This window comes from Pecten maximus, chromosome 8 (genome assembly GCF_902652985.1).
Source record: "Pecten maximus chromosome 8, xPecMax1.1, whole genome shotgun sequence".
NCBI lineage: Eukaryota > Metazoa > Mollusca > Bivalvia > Pectinida > Pectinidae > Pecten > Pecten maximus.
In genome coordinates, this window is record NC_047022.1 from 27,488,766 (window position 1) to 27,504,892 (window position 16,127).

The 16,127-nt window shown below is 34.2% G+C and overlaps 1 protein-coding gene across 1 annotated transcript; it reads right to left on the reverse strand.

Annotated features, from left to right (window-relative positions):
• Nucleotides 1-3,025: 3,025 nt before the first annotated feature.
• On the reverse strand, nucleotides 3,026-13,907 carry LOC117333043 (collagen alpha-5(VI) chain-like). The gene is made up of 13 exons (XM_033892160.1): nucleotides 13,844-13,907; nucleotides 12,249-12,264; nucleotides 11,392-12,006; nucleotides 11,102-11,149; nucleotides 9,767-9,811; nucleotides 9,410-9,451; nucleotides 8,753-9,181; nucleotides 7,997-8,128; nucleotides 7,753-7,779; nucleotides 6,476-6,705; nucleotides 5,127-5,328; nucleotides 4,152-4,286; nucleotides 3,026-3,297 (listed from the first exon to the last, which is right to left on the reverse strand). The coding sequence occupies exons 1-13, from the start codon at nucleotides 13,892-13,894 to the stop codon at nucleotides 3,269-3,271; spliced, it is 2,001 nt and encodes a 666-aa protein (XP_033748051.1). The 5' UTR covers nucleotides 13,895-13,907; the 3' UTR covers nucleotides 3,026-3,268.
• Between the last annotated feature and the right edge of the window lie 2,220 nt (nucleotides 13,908-16,127).

The following is a 16,127-nucleotide window of genomic DNA, read 5'->3' on the forward strand; positions in this document are numbered from 1 at the left end:
TTTAATCTGTGTATTGTGTTTAATCTGTGTATTGTGTTTAATATGTTTATTATTGTATCTGAGTATTGTGTTTAATCTCTTTATGTTTAACATGTTTATTATGTTTAATCTGTGTATTGTGTTTAATCTGTTTATTGTGTTTAATCTGTGTATTGTGTTTAATCTGTGCACATATTTATTGTGTTTAATCTGTTTATTGTGTTTAATCTGTGTATTGTGTTTAATCTCTTTATATTTAATCTGTTTATTGTGTTTAATCTGTGTATTGTGTTTAATATGTGTATTGTGTTTAATCTGTGTATTGTGTTTAATCTGTGTATTGTGTTTAATCTGTTTATTGTGTTTAATCTGTGTATTGTGTTTAATGTGTGCACATATTTATTGTGTTTAATCTGTTTATTGTGTTTAATCTGTGTATTGTGTTTAATCTCTTTATGTTTAATCTGTTGATTGTGTTTAATCTGTGTATTGTGTTTAATCTCTTTATGTTTAATCTGTGTATTGTGTTTAATCTGTGTATTGTGTTTAATATGTGTATTGTGTTTAATCTGTGTATTGTGTTTAATCTGTTTATTGTGTTTAATCTGTGTATTGTGTTTAATCTGTTTATTGTGTTTAATCTGTGTATTGTGTTTAATCTGTGCACATATTTATTGTGTTTAATCTGTGTATTGTGTTTAATCTGTGTATTGTGTTTAATCTCTTTATGTTTAATCTGTTTATTGTGTTTAATCTGTGTATTGTGTTTAATCTGTGTATTGTGTTTAATCTGTGTATTGTTTTTAATCTGTGTATTGTGTTTAATCTGTGTATTGTGTTTAATCTGTGCACATATTTATTGTGTTTAATCTGTGTATTGTGTTTAATCTGTGTACATATGTATTGTGTTAAATCTGTTAATTATGTTTTATCTGTGTCTTGTGTTTAATCTGTGTATTGTGCCATTGCGTAGAACTGACGTTATGATTTCATAGCATACTGACATGGATGAGCATGCATTTATTTTTAAATTTTTTGAAACAGCGTTTTTTACCAGCTATTGGGGACAGACATGTTGCTAGTATACAGGTTCATATATATTTAAATATCTCTTTTCACAATACTTTCGACAAATCGTAAAAATACCCTTTTTACCTCTACATACAGGTACAGTGTATATAACATATTTTCAACCGATCCCACCGGATCAAATCTCTTTTATGTTGTTGTTAATAGGACTAATTGGAATATAACAATTATTTTTTATTTTATTTTATTTATTAATTTATTTATTCTTTTTTTTTTGTCAGCATAACACATTCCTGCTCACTGGGGTATATACGGTAGAATAATATAAGCTTTCCCTGCCTTGGGGGTGTAGCAAAGAAATCTCAACCCGATGAGGATTCATGAACGTCTAACGCGGGGCTTGCCAAGGGTTGGACATTCATGAATTTCTCCGAGGGTTGAGATTTCTTTGTCACACTCCCTAGGTAGGAGATGATTATTTTTCTCACACCACTTCAAATAATTGCATATCAAATCGGTGGTCATTGTATGTTTGTAAACAAAGCACCGGTGAACAATTAAACATGTACACGTTTTTTTGTTATACCGGAATTTTCCATTCCATCATTAACCAAACATTCAATAATACATGTACATGGCTACACTCCGACATTTCTGTCTGACTTTCGTAACAAATAATTCATTTCTACGTTTTCTTTTCTGGCGTATAATGATATTACACATTATAACATGACCATAATCGTTAGTACGAATTAAATCATCACTACGGAGATCAAAAGTTGTACTTGTACGAAAACAAGTCGTTATATGATAGAGAACGGAACAATTTGTTATCATCCCCTCCCCTCCCCTCCCATCCCCGGTTTTTTTTTCTCCTCTTTGACCAGGAACGGGGGTTATTTAAACCAACACATTGTCACCCCTAAATCAATTATAATCATTTACAGACCCTCTATAATAGATTCGTCAATTATTAGTTATCTGGAAGTCGGACCAATGATTTAAACACTTCGATAATTTCACTCACAACAACTAAGTTAGGGGGTATACTGGAATCAGCTTGTTTGTCCGTTTATCTGCCTGCCTGTTTGCCCTTAGAAAAATCAGCAATGAAACTACACAGGTTTGTGTAGATATGCAAGTAGATTTTCTTCAAATATTTCTATTGATCAGGTCATTATACAGAGGTTTTTGCTCTGTAATATTCTGCTGCTCATCAGTCCTTTATCCAAACTTGGTCCATACCAATATAATGACATATTGTAAAATGTATCAACGCCAAATACAAATGTATGCAAATGAGAGGTTGTAGGGAGATGCATTTATTAGCATTCGACGTAAAGTTATACATGTAGTTCATTATTGGTCACATGAATTGGAATCGCCTGTGTCAGGTCTCAGGTGAGTACTCAGATCCGCCATGTTTGTCAGTCTACGTAACCATACTAGCTATGGAATATCTTATTTAATGGGTAAAAACACCTTCTTAGGTAAGACTCCAATTTTCATGAAAAGCTACGAAATTCTAAATATATAAATTGGCGAAACATAGATTAAAACAAATTTAGATCCGTCATGTTTTTTTTCAGATTGAAATATAGTATCGATCTTCTTTCTGATCTTTCTTCCTTGTAACAAATATTTGTTTGAATCATTAATGTGTACACGAGTCTGATCACATAATGTTACATACTGTCTCAGTAATAATTATTCATTCATAGCTAGTTTAGATAGAGGGCAGACATGTAATTTAATTAATATTTTCATTATTTGATATATTTTTCTATTTACAATATTTTGTCGGCCAGTCAGTAATCTAAAGTGGCAATTTCTGTGTCATTGAGCAGGAAAGTCATGAAATTGATTCAAAATTAGTTTCCAATTTCCGCTGATATTTTTTGCGAGCTGATGCTAATATGTCTGTATTTAGTTAACAGGTCTTGCTATGCGTTATATATGATTGGGTAGCCCAATATAGGTCCTCGACATTACTTGGGCATTAAACGACAACACCGAGTAGCATTTCTCTATATTTATTTACTTACTATGCTCTTTAGACATATGTATAAGTACATAATAACATATGCTGTACACAAACTTCCTTGTTTTGTTGAGAGCCTTACTAAGACTACATTGCGTCAATCCTACAGAAACATTATATGTTGCCTTTTCTGGTAGTTCATATCTTATAACTTGGCATATGCCCAGGATGATACACAACTTGTGAACCGTACATGTGCCATATCCACTGGGGCACTCGTCACTGTTGGACAGTTGTCGGTATTGGACCTGCAATATAAACCATGACAATGAAATTATTTACACATGGGCTGCTTTCAGATTGGATTAAAGGCAATATGAATGCACACTGCTTTATATGAAAAACACAAAAAAATATAACTTATGGATGTATTTATGTTTTCACATCATAATGTACAAAAAAGAAATAGTAGTGAAAGAACAAATTCGAAAATCTTGCCAACACAACGCTAGCGGAACTGTAACGGAAAGTTTCTTTGGATTTTAAAATAACTACCTTAAGCCATTTTTAACAATTTCTACATGTTTTCATCTTTGGGATTGTTTCTATCGCTGGAAGAGTTGTTTTAAGCACAATGACAATTGTGTCTGTTTATATGGGTCACCGAGCTAACATCTTCAGTTATTGGAGATCGGGTGATTAATGCTCCTTGGGATGGCATTTGCAGCTAAATACGACTGACGGCATCATTTTCTTTCTTTCGAAAGGATTTTGTGGCTATATAATGTTGCAGGTAGTGACTGGGATCTTACGTTTGCGTTATCTTAATTTCAAAAATGCTATATCAATTCCTATTGAACCTGCATTATCATCCGTTTACTTCAGTGACCGTATTTTGACAACTTCTTGCTACTTTCGCATGGTTTGTACTTTATTTATATCATTCTGAAGTTAATATCCATACTAATTTCGGTTTTGAATATAGATATGACACTCGTTGAATAGTGGCTTTGTAAATCTAAAATTAGATACTATTTTGTGTTAAAATGTGTTTGTTTGTCTTTTATTCAATATTTTACAATGACTATATACAAATATACAATGGTCTATGTTAATGAATGAATCATGAGTTAAAAAACAAATAGATAAAAAATATACAAACCAGAGCATGTCTTCTTGATAAGAATGTCTTCATGTTCCACCAACGAAGAGAAGTCATCTACCATAAACGTATAATACTCTGCTGGGGTGGACGCGATTGCTTTGAGATGGTCCATATCGACACTGCTGCCAATACCTTAATATTGGTGACAATAAAGGTAGCAAGTAAGGATATAGAATATGATGACAGACTTCATCTTTTTTCATTTAATGATTTCAAAAATGTATCCATCTTTATAAGAGATTACCTAAAAATCTCAATATATTTGATTTCGATGAATTACATGTGTATTTGGACCAAGAATTAGATAATGATTTTGTTTTTCTGAAAGCTGATATATATTTCAAACTTAATAAACTAAATAAACTTTTTTTTTCAAATCAAGAAACAAACGAATTAAAAAAAAAAAGATAAACAAAAAACAACAAAAGAAACAAGTCAGACCGCAATCTATCAACTGACATTACGGGGATGTACCCAGAACAGTCTTGACATGTTCTTCTAAAGGTGTCCTAAGGGAGTCAACAGTGAAATACTGAATTGGAACTCTTGGCAAACCTTATAAAGTAGAACCTAATGCTCATTTCCCTAATGTTAACATCTTACCGGACATCAAAATAAAAATAAATAAATAAATAACGTGAAATGATCACAGTTAGCTTTCCAAAATAATTTCCCAAGACTATCAAAGAAATACAAAAATTGTTTGATTCCCGGATCCAACAAGGTGTGCGGGCTGCCTGTCTGACCTTTTTCTCCGGACACAACGCTTTTCTCCTACAGTAAGACCCCTTGCGCGCTCCCATACGGGCCAACAAGGGTAATTAGATATAAGTTTGTAACACTTGTTAAGGCTTGTGTTTAGTTCTCCGCAAGCATTATTTTTCCGTGAGGAACATTTGATGTTATTTCAAGCAAAAATACATGTACAAGTAGCAAACAAAAAGATGTTTCATTGCATGTCAAACAACGTACCGATTGCGTAAATGGTGATACCCTCATCCTTCGCCCTGGTTGCCATTTCGACGGTCCTCGGCTGGTTTTGCGGTGACCCGTCGGTTATGACGATGGCTATTTTGGGGAGATTAGGACGTGCTCCTGCCTCTGTGGTAAACGCTTTTCTTGCCATCATGTCCAAGGCCTTGTCAGTGGACGTATCTCCAGACATATATTCAACCTGGTCATATTAAGTTAACAGTAAGCATTAAAGTAAAAGATATAGGACTGATTTCTCTAGAGTAACTGGCCTAAGGTATATGATATCCGTTTGTTCATTGTTAACATTTGTTTTTTATATTGATCATTTTAGAGTATGTTTCATGCTTAATTTGATTAACAGGATGTAGTGAACAACCCACTTTTTCCAGCGTAAAATACTACGATTTAAAATTGAGTTAGATAAACTTAAAGTACTGTTGCCTTTATGTCTAATTACAGGCTATCTGGTTTCCACGATGTCAGCCTTACAAAACTTATATCATTAGACAGTCACTGACTAGTAATAGAATGGGGAAGCAGACAGTCACTGACAAGTCATAGAAGGTCGGAGCAGACAGTCACTGACGAGTCATAGAAGGTCGGAGCAGACAGTCACTGACGAGTCATAGAAGGTAGAACAAGTCAGTCTCACTGACGAGTCATAGAGGGTCATAGAGGGTCTTACCAATCAGTCATTGACGAGTCACAGAAGAGGGAAGCAGACAGTCACGGACGAGTCATAGATGGTCGAACCAATCAGTCACTGTCGAGTCATAGAAGGGGGAAGCAGACAGTCACGGACGCGTCACAGGAGGAAGCAGGCAGTCACTGACGAGTCATAGAGGATCGAACCAATCAAATAAAAGGGCAAAGCAGACAGCCACATACAAGTCATTGAAGGTCGAACCAATCATTTACTGACGAGTCAAACAAACCAGACAGGCCAACCAGGCAGTGACTGTCGAGTCGTAGGACGAACCAGGTAGTGACTGATAAGATGTAGAAGGACGAATCCTGTAGTCACTGACGAGTCGCAGGACGAACCAGGCATTGACTGTCGAGTCGTAGGACGAACCAGCTATGTGATTTAATCTTGTTAATACACACTTTATCCTTGCAAATGTGGTTTGAAGTTTCAAACCTACATGTACATCATGCATATTTAAGAGAAAAAACTATTCGATGATGTTTAATATTTCTACTAAGCGCCCTCTTTGGAGCCTAATGATGTCCTTTTATCAAGCAATCATTTAAGAACGACTCATCAGTTTGCTGTAAGCTAAACGTCCTGCAGAACATAGATAAAGGGATTATGTTTTTTTTTTCGTTTAATTCAATTCGTGTACCTCTAAGATGGCGGCTTTTAATTCTCTCTCTGAGCCGTGGCTGCTCAAGTTGAAATTGATATAAGCGTCTGTGGAGAAGGACAACATACCAATCTGCACGCCATTTGGTCCGATATTATACCTGTCTACTAAGCTAGCGATGAACTCTTTTTGTGTGACAAAGTCGGTATCCGAGATACTTGTGGAAGAGTCCGATACAACTACTATGTCTGCTTTGTATTTGTCACATCCTGTAAAAGAAAAAGCATTAAACACTTTCACAACACAATATCGATCAGCAGGAAGTGAGAAACAAAACAAGAAAACATATTAACAGGGACGGAAGAGACATGCAAATGAAATATACAGACAGGAAATAAGTTAACGAAACAAAGGGAAAGAAAACAACAGCACCATCAAAGTAAATCAAGCACTACACACCTAAACAACAAAGGCTGAGGAAAAAACAAACGTAACGAAAGAAAAGAGGAACCAAGGAAGAAACCTAATGTAATGTTACACATCAACCTATAACAAACAGATACGTGTAATGTAAATTTTTCTTGGACCGTTCTTCCATGACTAACTATTTTAATATTAAAACGTAGAGTATCATCATATACCAGGGGAGTTATTGTAATGAAGCATTTGCAAATAACAAGGTAGCAAAGAGATTATATACTATAGTATATTCATATGAGGTGTTGTTAATTAAATATTTTCTGCAAAGTAATAAATCTCGGATTTATGACGGGGATGGCATCATTAACATAACTTGTCGTAGTTTTGATTCGGGTTGGAGAGATGGCATTATTAACATAATTGAAGAACCGAAAATAAAAAAAACTGTTGTTATTTATCTTCGGGGTGGAGGGATGGCATCGTTAAAATAAACGGTTGTGGTTTGGCCTCGAGGTTAAGAGATGGTATCATTAACATAAACGATTGTGGTTTGGCTTCGGGATGGACGTCAACTATCCAACTAAGAATCGCACCTCATGAGTAACATTAACGTTAAGGTTAACATTTACACTATAACATCAACTATATAGGAAACAATATAATGCAGCTAAAATCTTAAACACCTACACTATAACATCAACTATATAGGAAACAATATAATGCAGCTGAAATCTTAAACACCTACACTATACCATCAACTATATACGTAACAATATAAACGACTAAAATCTTTAACATCTATTATGTCGCAGAGAAGCTAAAAGAAGGAAAAGTTTTTAAGGTATCGCTAAATGTTACAGATGATATGAAAATAACCCAAACCAATTACTACTTACGTTCAGGTGCTGCGCAGTCAGGTTGTTCTAAAAGATATCAATAGGTAAATAATTCGTGATATATTGCTGTCATGGTATATATAAGTTTATCTATTGTCTGGAAACTTACTTTTCAAACTAATTTTAAAATATATCTTTTAAACTATGTGTTCACGATCATTAATTGTGCACGCAATAGGGAAGATATTGCATTTGAACGTAATATAAGTAACTACACAAATATCCAGTAAAAAATTCGTTTTACCTTTGCAAACACGGTAGGCAAATTTATTTTTAAGCGATTCGAGAGCGTCTAGGTCGTCAATCTGGTAGACATAGTCGGATGAAGGCTTGGACGCCATCATATCCAGTTCCGGTTTGTATGCACTACCAATACCTATTTTATACAAAAGTGCAATGTCATTTGTTTCTTTATGCAATGGTCGCCTGTATTTATTTTGATTATACAATATTCATATCAATGTTTCATGTAAGGAAAACATTGTTCATTATTTATTCATCTAATTTTTCTTATAATATACACGTAAACAATTATTCGAAACTTAACAGTTAAATTGTCATTAACAAAATAAATGCTTTCACTGGTCAAAGAGAGAATCACATGTCATTACGATAACGTCATACACCCATACACTCTACACTCTGCACTCTTATACAATGTAACTTTACACTAATGGTTTACAAACAAAAGCATTAGATCAAGCCTCGTGACATCCTTGATTAACTCGAAATAGGTGAAAGGCACCTCAGAATGCTGGTGAGGAGCCACTTTTATTATTATACAACTTTATCTTGCGTTTTGTTGTGTTTAAACGAAAAACACATCGTTGCCTTAATCCTTTGATATCAACAATGGAGTTTTGGATAAGCCCTCAGCATAAAGCCTCACCATGACTGAGAATGTGAAAGTTTCTTAATATTTTTAGAAATACAGTGATTTGGTAATGACTAATTAGGGAAGAATGCATTAAAGTCTGTTAATAAATACATGAATCCATACCGATAGAAAACATTTCTATTTCTCCGGTGGCCAACACATTATGCGCGGACACTCTTGTCTTATCGTAGTTCGTCGACTTTCCGTCTGTTATAACGATTCCAATGTGGGCGATTCCCTCTCGGACCTCGGACAAGCTATGGGTCAGGAGAAGATCCAGGGCCTTGTTCGTATACGTGTCTCCTGTGGTCCAGTCGATGTTCTCTATGGCGTTCTCAAGGCTCGGCTTATCCGTGTATTTGTTGAGGGAAAAACGCATCTGGCTGTCGTTACTGTATGTGATTACACTAACATGCGTCATGTCCGGTCCAATATCAAACATGTCGGACACCTCACGGACAAAATTCAGTTCCTTTCTGAAGTTTTGTTGGGAACCGATGCTTGTTGACTCATCAAGAATAAAAATTATGTCAACATGATTTCCTCGGCAAACTGTAAATTAAGAACCAAAATATAGGTTACTATGCAGATGTATGTATCTCTTATCCTTTTATCTTTAATTTTATGGCATATACATTGACTGATGCTGGTCTCATATTATCGAAATTCGTGTGACTTTACATAAGTTAAAATGAATGTAATTTGTTTCATCTATTGTCATTTAAAGATCACATTTTAGTTTTAATCATAATGAAATCAAAATAAAGAATGAATACAAACCTCGCTGTACTTCAGAGGTCGCTAACGGGAACACCTGGCGAGCTTAAAATAATAATAAAACATATTATACACATACCTGTATATATACATATCATACTTCGTTACTTAAGGGGAGAAAACAGTTTGTTAGTATCGTTTCAAAATGTTTCAGTTTCCTTTTTATTTCTGATGAATATGTTTTCGATATACGATATATATGTCGTATTTTATGTGAATTATTGTTTTATATACGTTTATCTTATTTTACATTTGTTATAGTTATAATTTTTCATGGTTCTCATTGATTTTTGTAAAGTGAAGATATAAACATGATAGTCTATAACATAGATACTTCCAAACAGATGATTTAATACTTACCATGAAGATTTCGAGGTCTGTTCATTTGATGGTCAAATAGTGAGGCTGAAACCATGACACACTTAGCTTTAACTTCATATATCTTAATTAGCAGTAACGATCAATATTTAGATCATTATACTGTGTACCTGGTAATTTTTGCCCCCGTTTAATTTTCGCCATTTTCGCCCTTTGAAGATGGCGAATCTAAGATCAAGGCAAAAAATTTCAAGCTGAATAGAAGGATTTTTAAACCATGGTACATGGGCCTAGTGTAGTCAGATCACAAACATACCCTCGTACATTTCAACTCTACGTACTAGGCTTAACATTTTCAATTAAAAAACGATACATACTAAGTTAATTTAAAAATTCAGTCATTGTTTTTTTTTAAATGTAGTCCGGTCATGATCAAAAATAAAATAAAGAGTGGCTTCAAATTCCTGTCATGGAAAAGACTAACTTTATGAGTTCACCGTCGCTTAATTGTGGCTTCCATTCATGTACATGTATGTACATGTGAATAAGAGAAAACACTTGTCAGTCATTTGTCACGGCGCGGTGAACTTAGATTGATCGTGTTTGCTTAAAATCACTCATGCATACCCGATATTACTTGAATCAGTAGCGACAAAAAGAAAATCTGAAGACAGGTAAACATTCTTTATTTCTCACCTGATTGCATTTCATATCTCTTGCTGGTAAGACAATTTGGTGAACTCGATATGTCCCGAGTGTTCCAAGTGTAACTGTTTTGAGAATTCAGAGCGAGGAAAAGGATATTTCTTGAAAACGACTAAAACAGGGCGAAAATGTTTTGTGTCGCTCAAGGGCGAAAATAACCTGGGGCGAAAATAACCAGGTATACAGTATATTTTTCTGGATTGATTTTCATGTTTTATGTTCCTAGCATCACTGAAGAGCACTAAAAGAACGGATGTCCCTAGTACTATACGAGTCCTATCCTAAAAGAACGAAGCAACTCTATGATGTCCCTATTACTACTAGAAGGACGAAGCACTTTAACATTCAATGTTGACAACATTATGGTGTGTTCGTTTGAGTGTATTTTGTTCAATGTTTAGAAGCTTGATATTTCGATACTGACACACGTGTTCAACTAGTAACTTTTAATTATAACAAAATGATTATTAGCATTTTGACTTACCATTATACCTTACCATAATACAGAAACATTTACAAGAGTTCCTTGCTGAAAACGAAAACTGACCTATCCACGTGATCCTGTTTTCGTACAGCAGCTGGATTGAATTTAACTTTATTGTCCAATTTTTGTAAGTCTCGCTAACTGCATTACAGTAAAATGGAATATTTACAACGTATCATTAAACTTACCATATAACGATCGTCTCGGGCCACCCTGGTTTTGTCCAAGTGTTCTTACTGGATAACAAGTTGTGTATACAGCATTATATTCATTGTTGAAAAATGACATTATATAAATTTATGTAATTTTGATATATTCATATTGATTCAAAATATAATTTTATTCAAATACCAGTGTTTACCTCTCTTCACAGTGCCAAAGATTTGTGTTTACTTAAACTGTGACCGTTCAGTTATCATTATGCAATATTCACACAGTTAATTTAAAGAAAACATTATGCACTTTGTTGATGACTTACCGCGACAGACACGACATGCCAATAAGGTCTTTATATGTTCCGTATTAAGCTTTTCATAGGTGTCAACGGTGATGACGAACTTTTCATCTGGATCCGAAGCTATGCCGCGGAGTTCTTCTAAGTCATACTTTTTCCCTATGCCAATAGCAAACATATGAATATCCTGTTCTTTTGCCATTCTGGCCTCCTTTTGGGTTTCTGCTTTCCCTTCCAGTGTTGAATACGAATCATAAGAACCAGGATTGGTACCACCATCGGTAAGAACAACACCAATATGAACGGCATCCTCTCGTGCGCCATTTCCAGGAGCAAAAAGGTCAGTGCGCATGCGATTTATAGCTCGGTATGTTCTAGTCGCGTCACCGGCGCTATAGCGTATGTTGTCTGCCGCAGTCAAGATGTCTTCGCGTGAAGTGAAAGTATTAAATCTGAATTCATCGAAGTATCGGTTACTGAATGAAACCGCAGCGAACTGAACGTCATCGGTTACTGTTTCAAACATGTTGATGAAATCACGGAGAAAGGATCTCTGTTTCTCAAAGTCCATAATATATATACTGCTAGAGGAGTCTACAACAAACGCTATGTCCAGTTTGCACCCCCTCAATGAGACCCCTGTAATAATGGAAAAGGCATTTGAAATTGAAAATTGTATGAGTTTAAAATCCTGGCATTTCTATCAACTGCGTTAATTATTTGTCTTAGTCATACTGGACGTAAGACCGATCGCTTGTAACAATGATAAAAAACAAAACATCGGATATAATAGATCATATATGGTGCACAATTACAAATTACAGTCACATTTTTGAGGTGTACAACATTAAAATAACGCAGGTGAATATGCGTATACTTACCCAACGACGGTTGGATCTGAAATTCAAGAAGTAAAACAAATATGAATGGCATTCGAATTAGACAAAAACACAATGAGTATGCAATATTGATTAATGCAACTGGAATTCTGCCTGTGTGTTTTATGAAATTACAAGCAAAACAGGCCATATCACATAAACATGTACCTGGGTCAGTTATAAGAAATCGTTCTACAGACTAAACAAAAATGGTGATGACCTATAGAATGTGTGTTTATTTAAAAGTAATCGCTCGCTGTATTCCGAGCACGTCTCAAGTGTGGCATTTCATTGTGATGACACTATCCAAGTGTCCGTCAGATGCCTTGCCATTCGTAAATAACTTAATGATTGAATTAGTCCGAACATAAATCAAACCAAGCTTAACAATGACACGTGAAGTAATTCCTTGTACGGAGGTGTGTCACCAGGACACTGTCAGGTAATAGTCCCAGAGTGTATTGTACGAGTATCATCTTGTCCTCAATAAATGTCTTTCCGAAATCATAAACAATATTCTAGCTTTTGACTGTAAGGGAACAGGAAATCTGTAAAATCTATGCAATATAACGACAGTATAGGGGCCTCTAAATTGTCGTCGGTATAGCGACGTTAAAAGAACAAATTGCACGTCTGTAACATAGCGGTGGTATGGGGGATGTGAAAGTGTATTATATATAACAAAGGTAAGAAAATCCGTTGGACACCACAAAATAGGATGCAAACAATGACTTCGTTAAAACGTCTCCAAGAGTACATATGCAATAGCTTCCTAAAATTTAACCAACCTTTTGTAGATTTTTCCTAGCAAAAAGCAAAATAGCGACACAAACAAATCCATTGTATGGATATACATGGCTTTGTAAAACCTAACAGATGAGGGTTAAGATATGACACCACGTATCTATATTAGAAATAAGTCTTGTTTTTTTAATTGTTAACTGGTGTGTCAGCTGCATTTTTGAACAGATATTTTAGATGAAGGCAGTGCTTCATTGTGAAATAATTATAAATAATGCAGTTTACAAACAAGTAAACTATAAAAAACAAGAATTATTCCTTATATTTATATTTGAACCTCTGCATTTTTGGATAATGTTATTAAAAAAAAGATACACATGCATTGTTTTTTGGCGTTATACGAATAGACAGCTTGACAGTTAATGGAATCGCTAAACAGCTGATTCTAGTTTGGCGGGAAATGTTTTCAACTTCAGGAATAAAGAAACATAGTTCCAAAGTAACATCGTTTTTGATGTTTTATTCCTGGAAGATACTTCGAACTTTTTTTTCATCGTTTTAATTATTTCAGTTAACTCTACCATATTCAACTAATATTTTATTGGAAAGAAAAAGACAAAACAAAAACGAAAATCGTCACTGCTCATAGACACTAATTGCGCATGTGTGCACCGGTTCGGCTTGCATACAATGTATTTCTACGCGTCAAGTTTCGATGTTTACACACTTGTAAACGATGTTTTCGTTAGTTAGGTTATATAAAAAAAACATCCCGAAAATGTGAATACATACAAATAAAGGATAAAGACAGTAACACATTTAGAATATAATGAGAAAATGTAATACAATATACTTACCAAAGATCCCACCGCCAACAGCATGGTGATAGTAAAGGACCACATCTTCATAGCTAGGCCACTCTCATTCTGCTGGAAACTCAAACATCCTGTTTTATAGCATTTTCTGGATATAATAATTAAATAACAGTGTGTAATAATTTGAGCAGTTTGACTTCTCTTGACGAGTTATTATGTGAATTACAAAATACCGTTTGAACACTAATTATATCAAATATCAAAGTTAATAGTTTCTCATTTCTAAAAGGGAATTATTTCATGTTTGTCTTGTACTTGTAGAGATTATTATCTTATTTATTTATTTGGTAAAATGATCGTGTTGATAATTACTAAATACTAATGACGGTTTTCGTCCCTTGGTCTTGCAGCTGTTAGTAGAACAATGAGAGTTGCTTAATGAGACAATGAGTGTTTTATAGGTATCGACATCATAGCCGATACATGGTGCGAGTGATAAGTTGATGTGTATATTTTATTCATACTATTTGAATCTTCGGTCAAAATGCAATGTTCTAAGGACGACCATCAAGTAGTCGCAACCATGGTTGTGAAAAATGCTGTCTTGGAATGCTCCCGTTATCAACCTCACTTTCCTAAACTGTTGAATGGGGTATTGTACGATGGTAAATTTCCAAAAAGATACTATGACGATTTTTTTTCAGAAATAATCTAGTTTTAAAGATAGCAATTTAAAAACCTTTATTGCATGTAAAGCCACAGAATAAAGCAACAAGTGTCTTAGTAAACAGTGATGAGCCAAAAGGTCCCATCTTAAGATACATGTAGAACCTTTCGGTGGTCAATTGTTATCTAAAATTCACAAAAATGTGGTGTTACAGCTTAATTTGGTTTGATATCTATGGTATTAAATAATTGCATTTAGATAATAATATTAATGAAATAATATTGATGTAAATAACAATTCCTATTTATTTATCTCTTTAGCCAATATTCGACTGAATTTTGATATCTTTCAGTTGATTAATACAGTATTATAAAAGTTTCAAATAAAAATGATTATTATAATTATGCCCCCCCCCCCCCCCCCCCCCCCACCCACCCTCCTTATGATCCCCCTTCTCATAATGGACAAATTACATACACACCAGTCGTTTTATTAATATTTTAACAGGACATAATATAAATATTCCTCAGGCTTTTTGTTTTACGATGTTTAACATCCTTGAATCACGTAATAGTTACTTGATACATTATCCCTCCTTCTTGTCCGTATGGAAGTCTTACTCTTGAAAAAAAAACAGAGTACCCAGAAAAAACCCTCCATTCGGGGATCCTAGCTAGGTTTCTGATAGTTCATGATAATTTAACTCCTCACATGTTTTAGAAATTATTCATAAAATTTCCTTATAGTAGAGAAGCCATACATAAAATAATGTCAGTAATTATAAGTTTAAGACAACCAGAGAAGAAATTAAGTCACAAGAGTGGTAAATTGTATAATTACGTATATCTTCATATCGTTTTACAATGTGCCTTTACAGAACAAGTAAGAGATCAGTTATGGTGTGAACTTATTAATACGCATGAGACTATGTTTACTGTATATGTACACTCCCATTCAGATTTTCAGTTATTTCACATACTTATAGGTGGCAAAATTATATATGAACCGGATATATCAAAGTAAGTGGACTTCCGACTGTTATCAGTTAAGTACTTTCAAAAATTCTGAACACATATTATGAATAATTACCTAAATATGTATTTTTCTTTCTCTCTTTATAACTCTAATGATTGATATTGTTGTTTTCATTTTGTTTTTCATATTGTATACTGTATATGTATTTTATTTATATCAATTATCCTGTTTACGATTGTAACTATGTTATTCTATTTATGTAATCTTCTTTAAGGAGGAAATAAAGGGAATAATAATAAAATGATTTAATTTTGCATTGAATTTTTTATATCTTTGATACCTAAGTTGTAGTTATTGATTCAGTTTTACTTGTTTATGTGAGAACTACAAAATTGCTTTTGTGAAATTACCTTACATTACCTTGTCATACACAATACACTCGCTCTCATATAGTATTGTCAAAATAGTGTATAAATAATTGTTATATACCCAGTGATGTGACGTCGTTCGATTATTGATGACGTCAATAACAATTGCAGCTTGGGTCAAGGTTCGATTTCTTGACCAATCAAAAGACCGAAAGGTCATATACCACTGGTGCTACATAACACATTTATCCAACAGTCGGCACATTTATACAATGGCTTGAGAGTGGAATGATAAGGTGTTATGTGTCAGATAGCC

Bases quoted from the DNA above. Each gene is read 5' to 3' on its own strand.
- LOC117333043 (XM_033892160.1), bottom strand. From the start codon at position 13,894: ATGAAGATGTGGTCCTTTACTATCACCATGCTGTTGGCGGTGGGATCT. The intron at 8,129-8,752 runs GTATGGATTCAT...TGTATAAAATAG, and splicing joins AATAGAAATGTTTTCTATCG to GTATTGGTAGTGCATACAAA. The intron at 6,706-7,752 runs GTAAGTAGTAAT...TTTCTTTTACAG, and splicing joins TGACTGCGCAGCACCTGAAC to GATGTGACAAATACAAAGCA.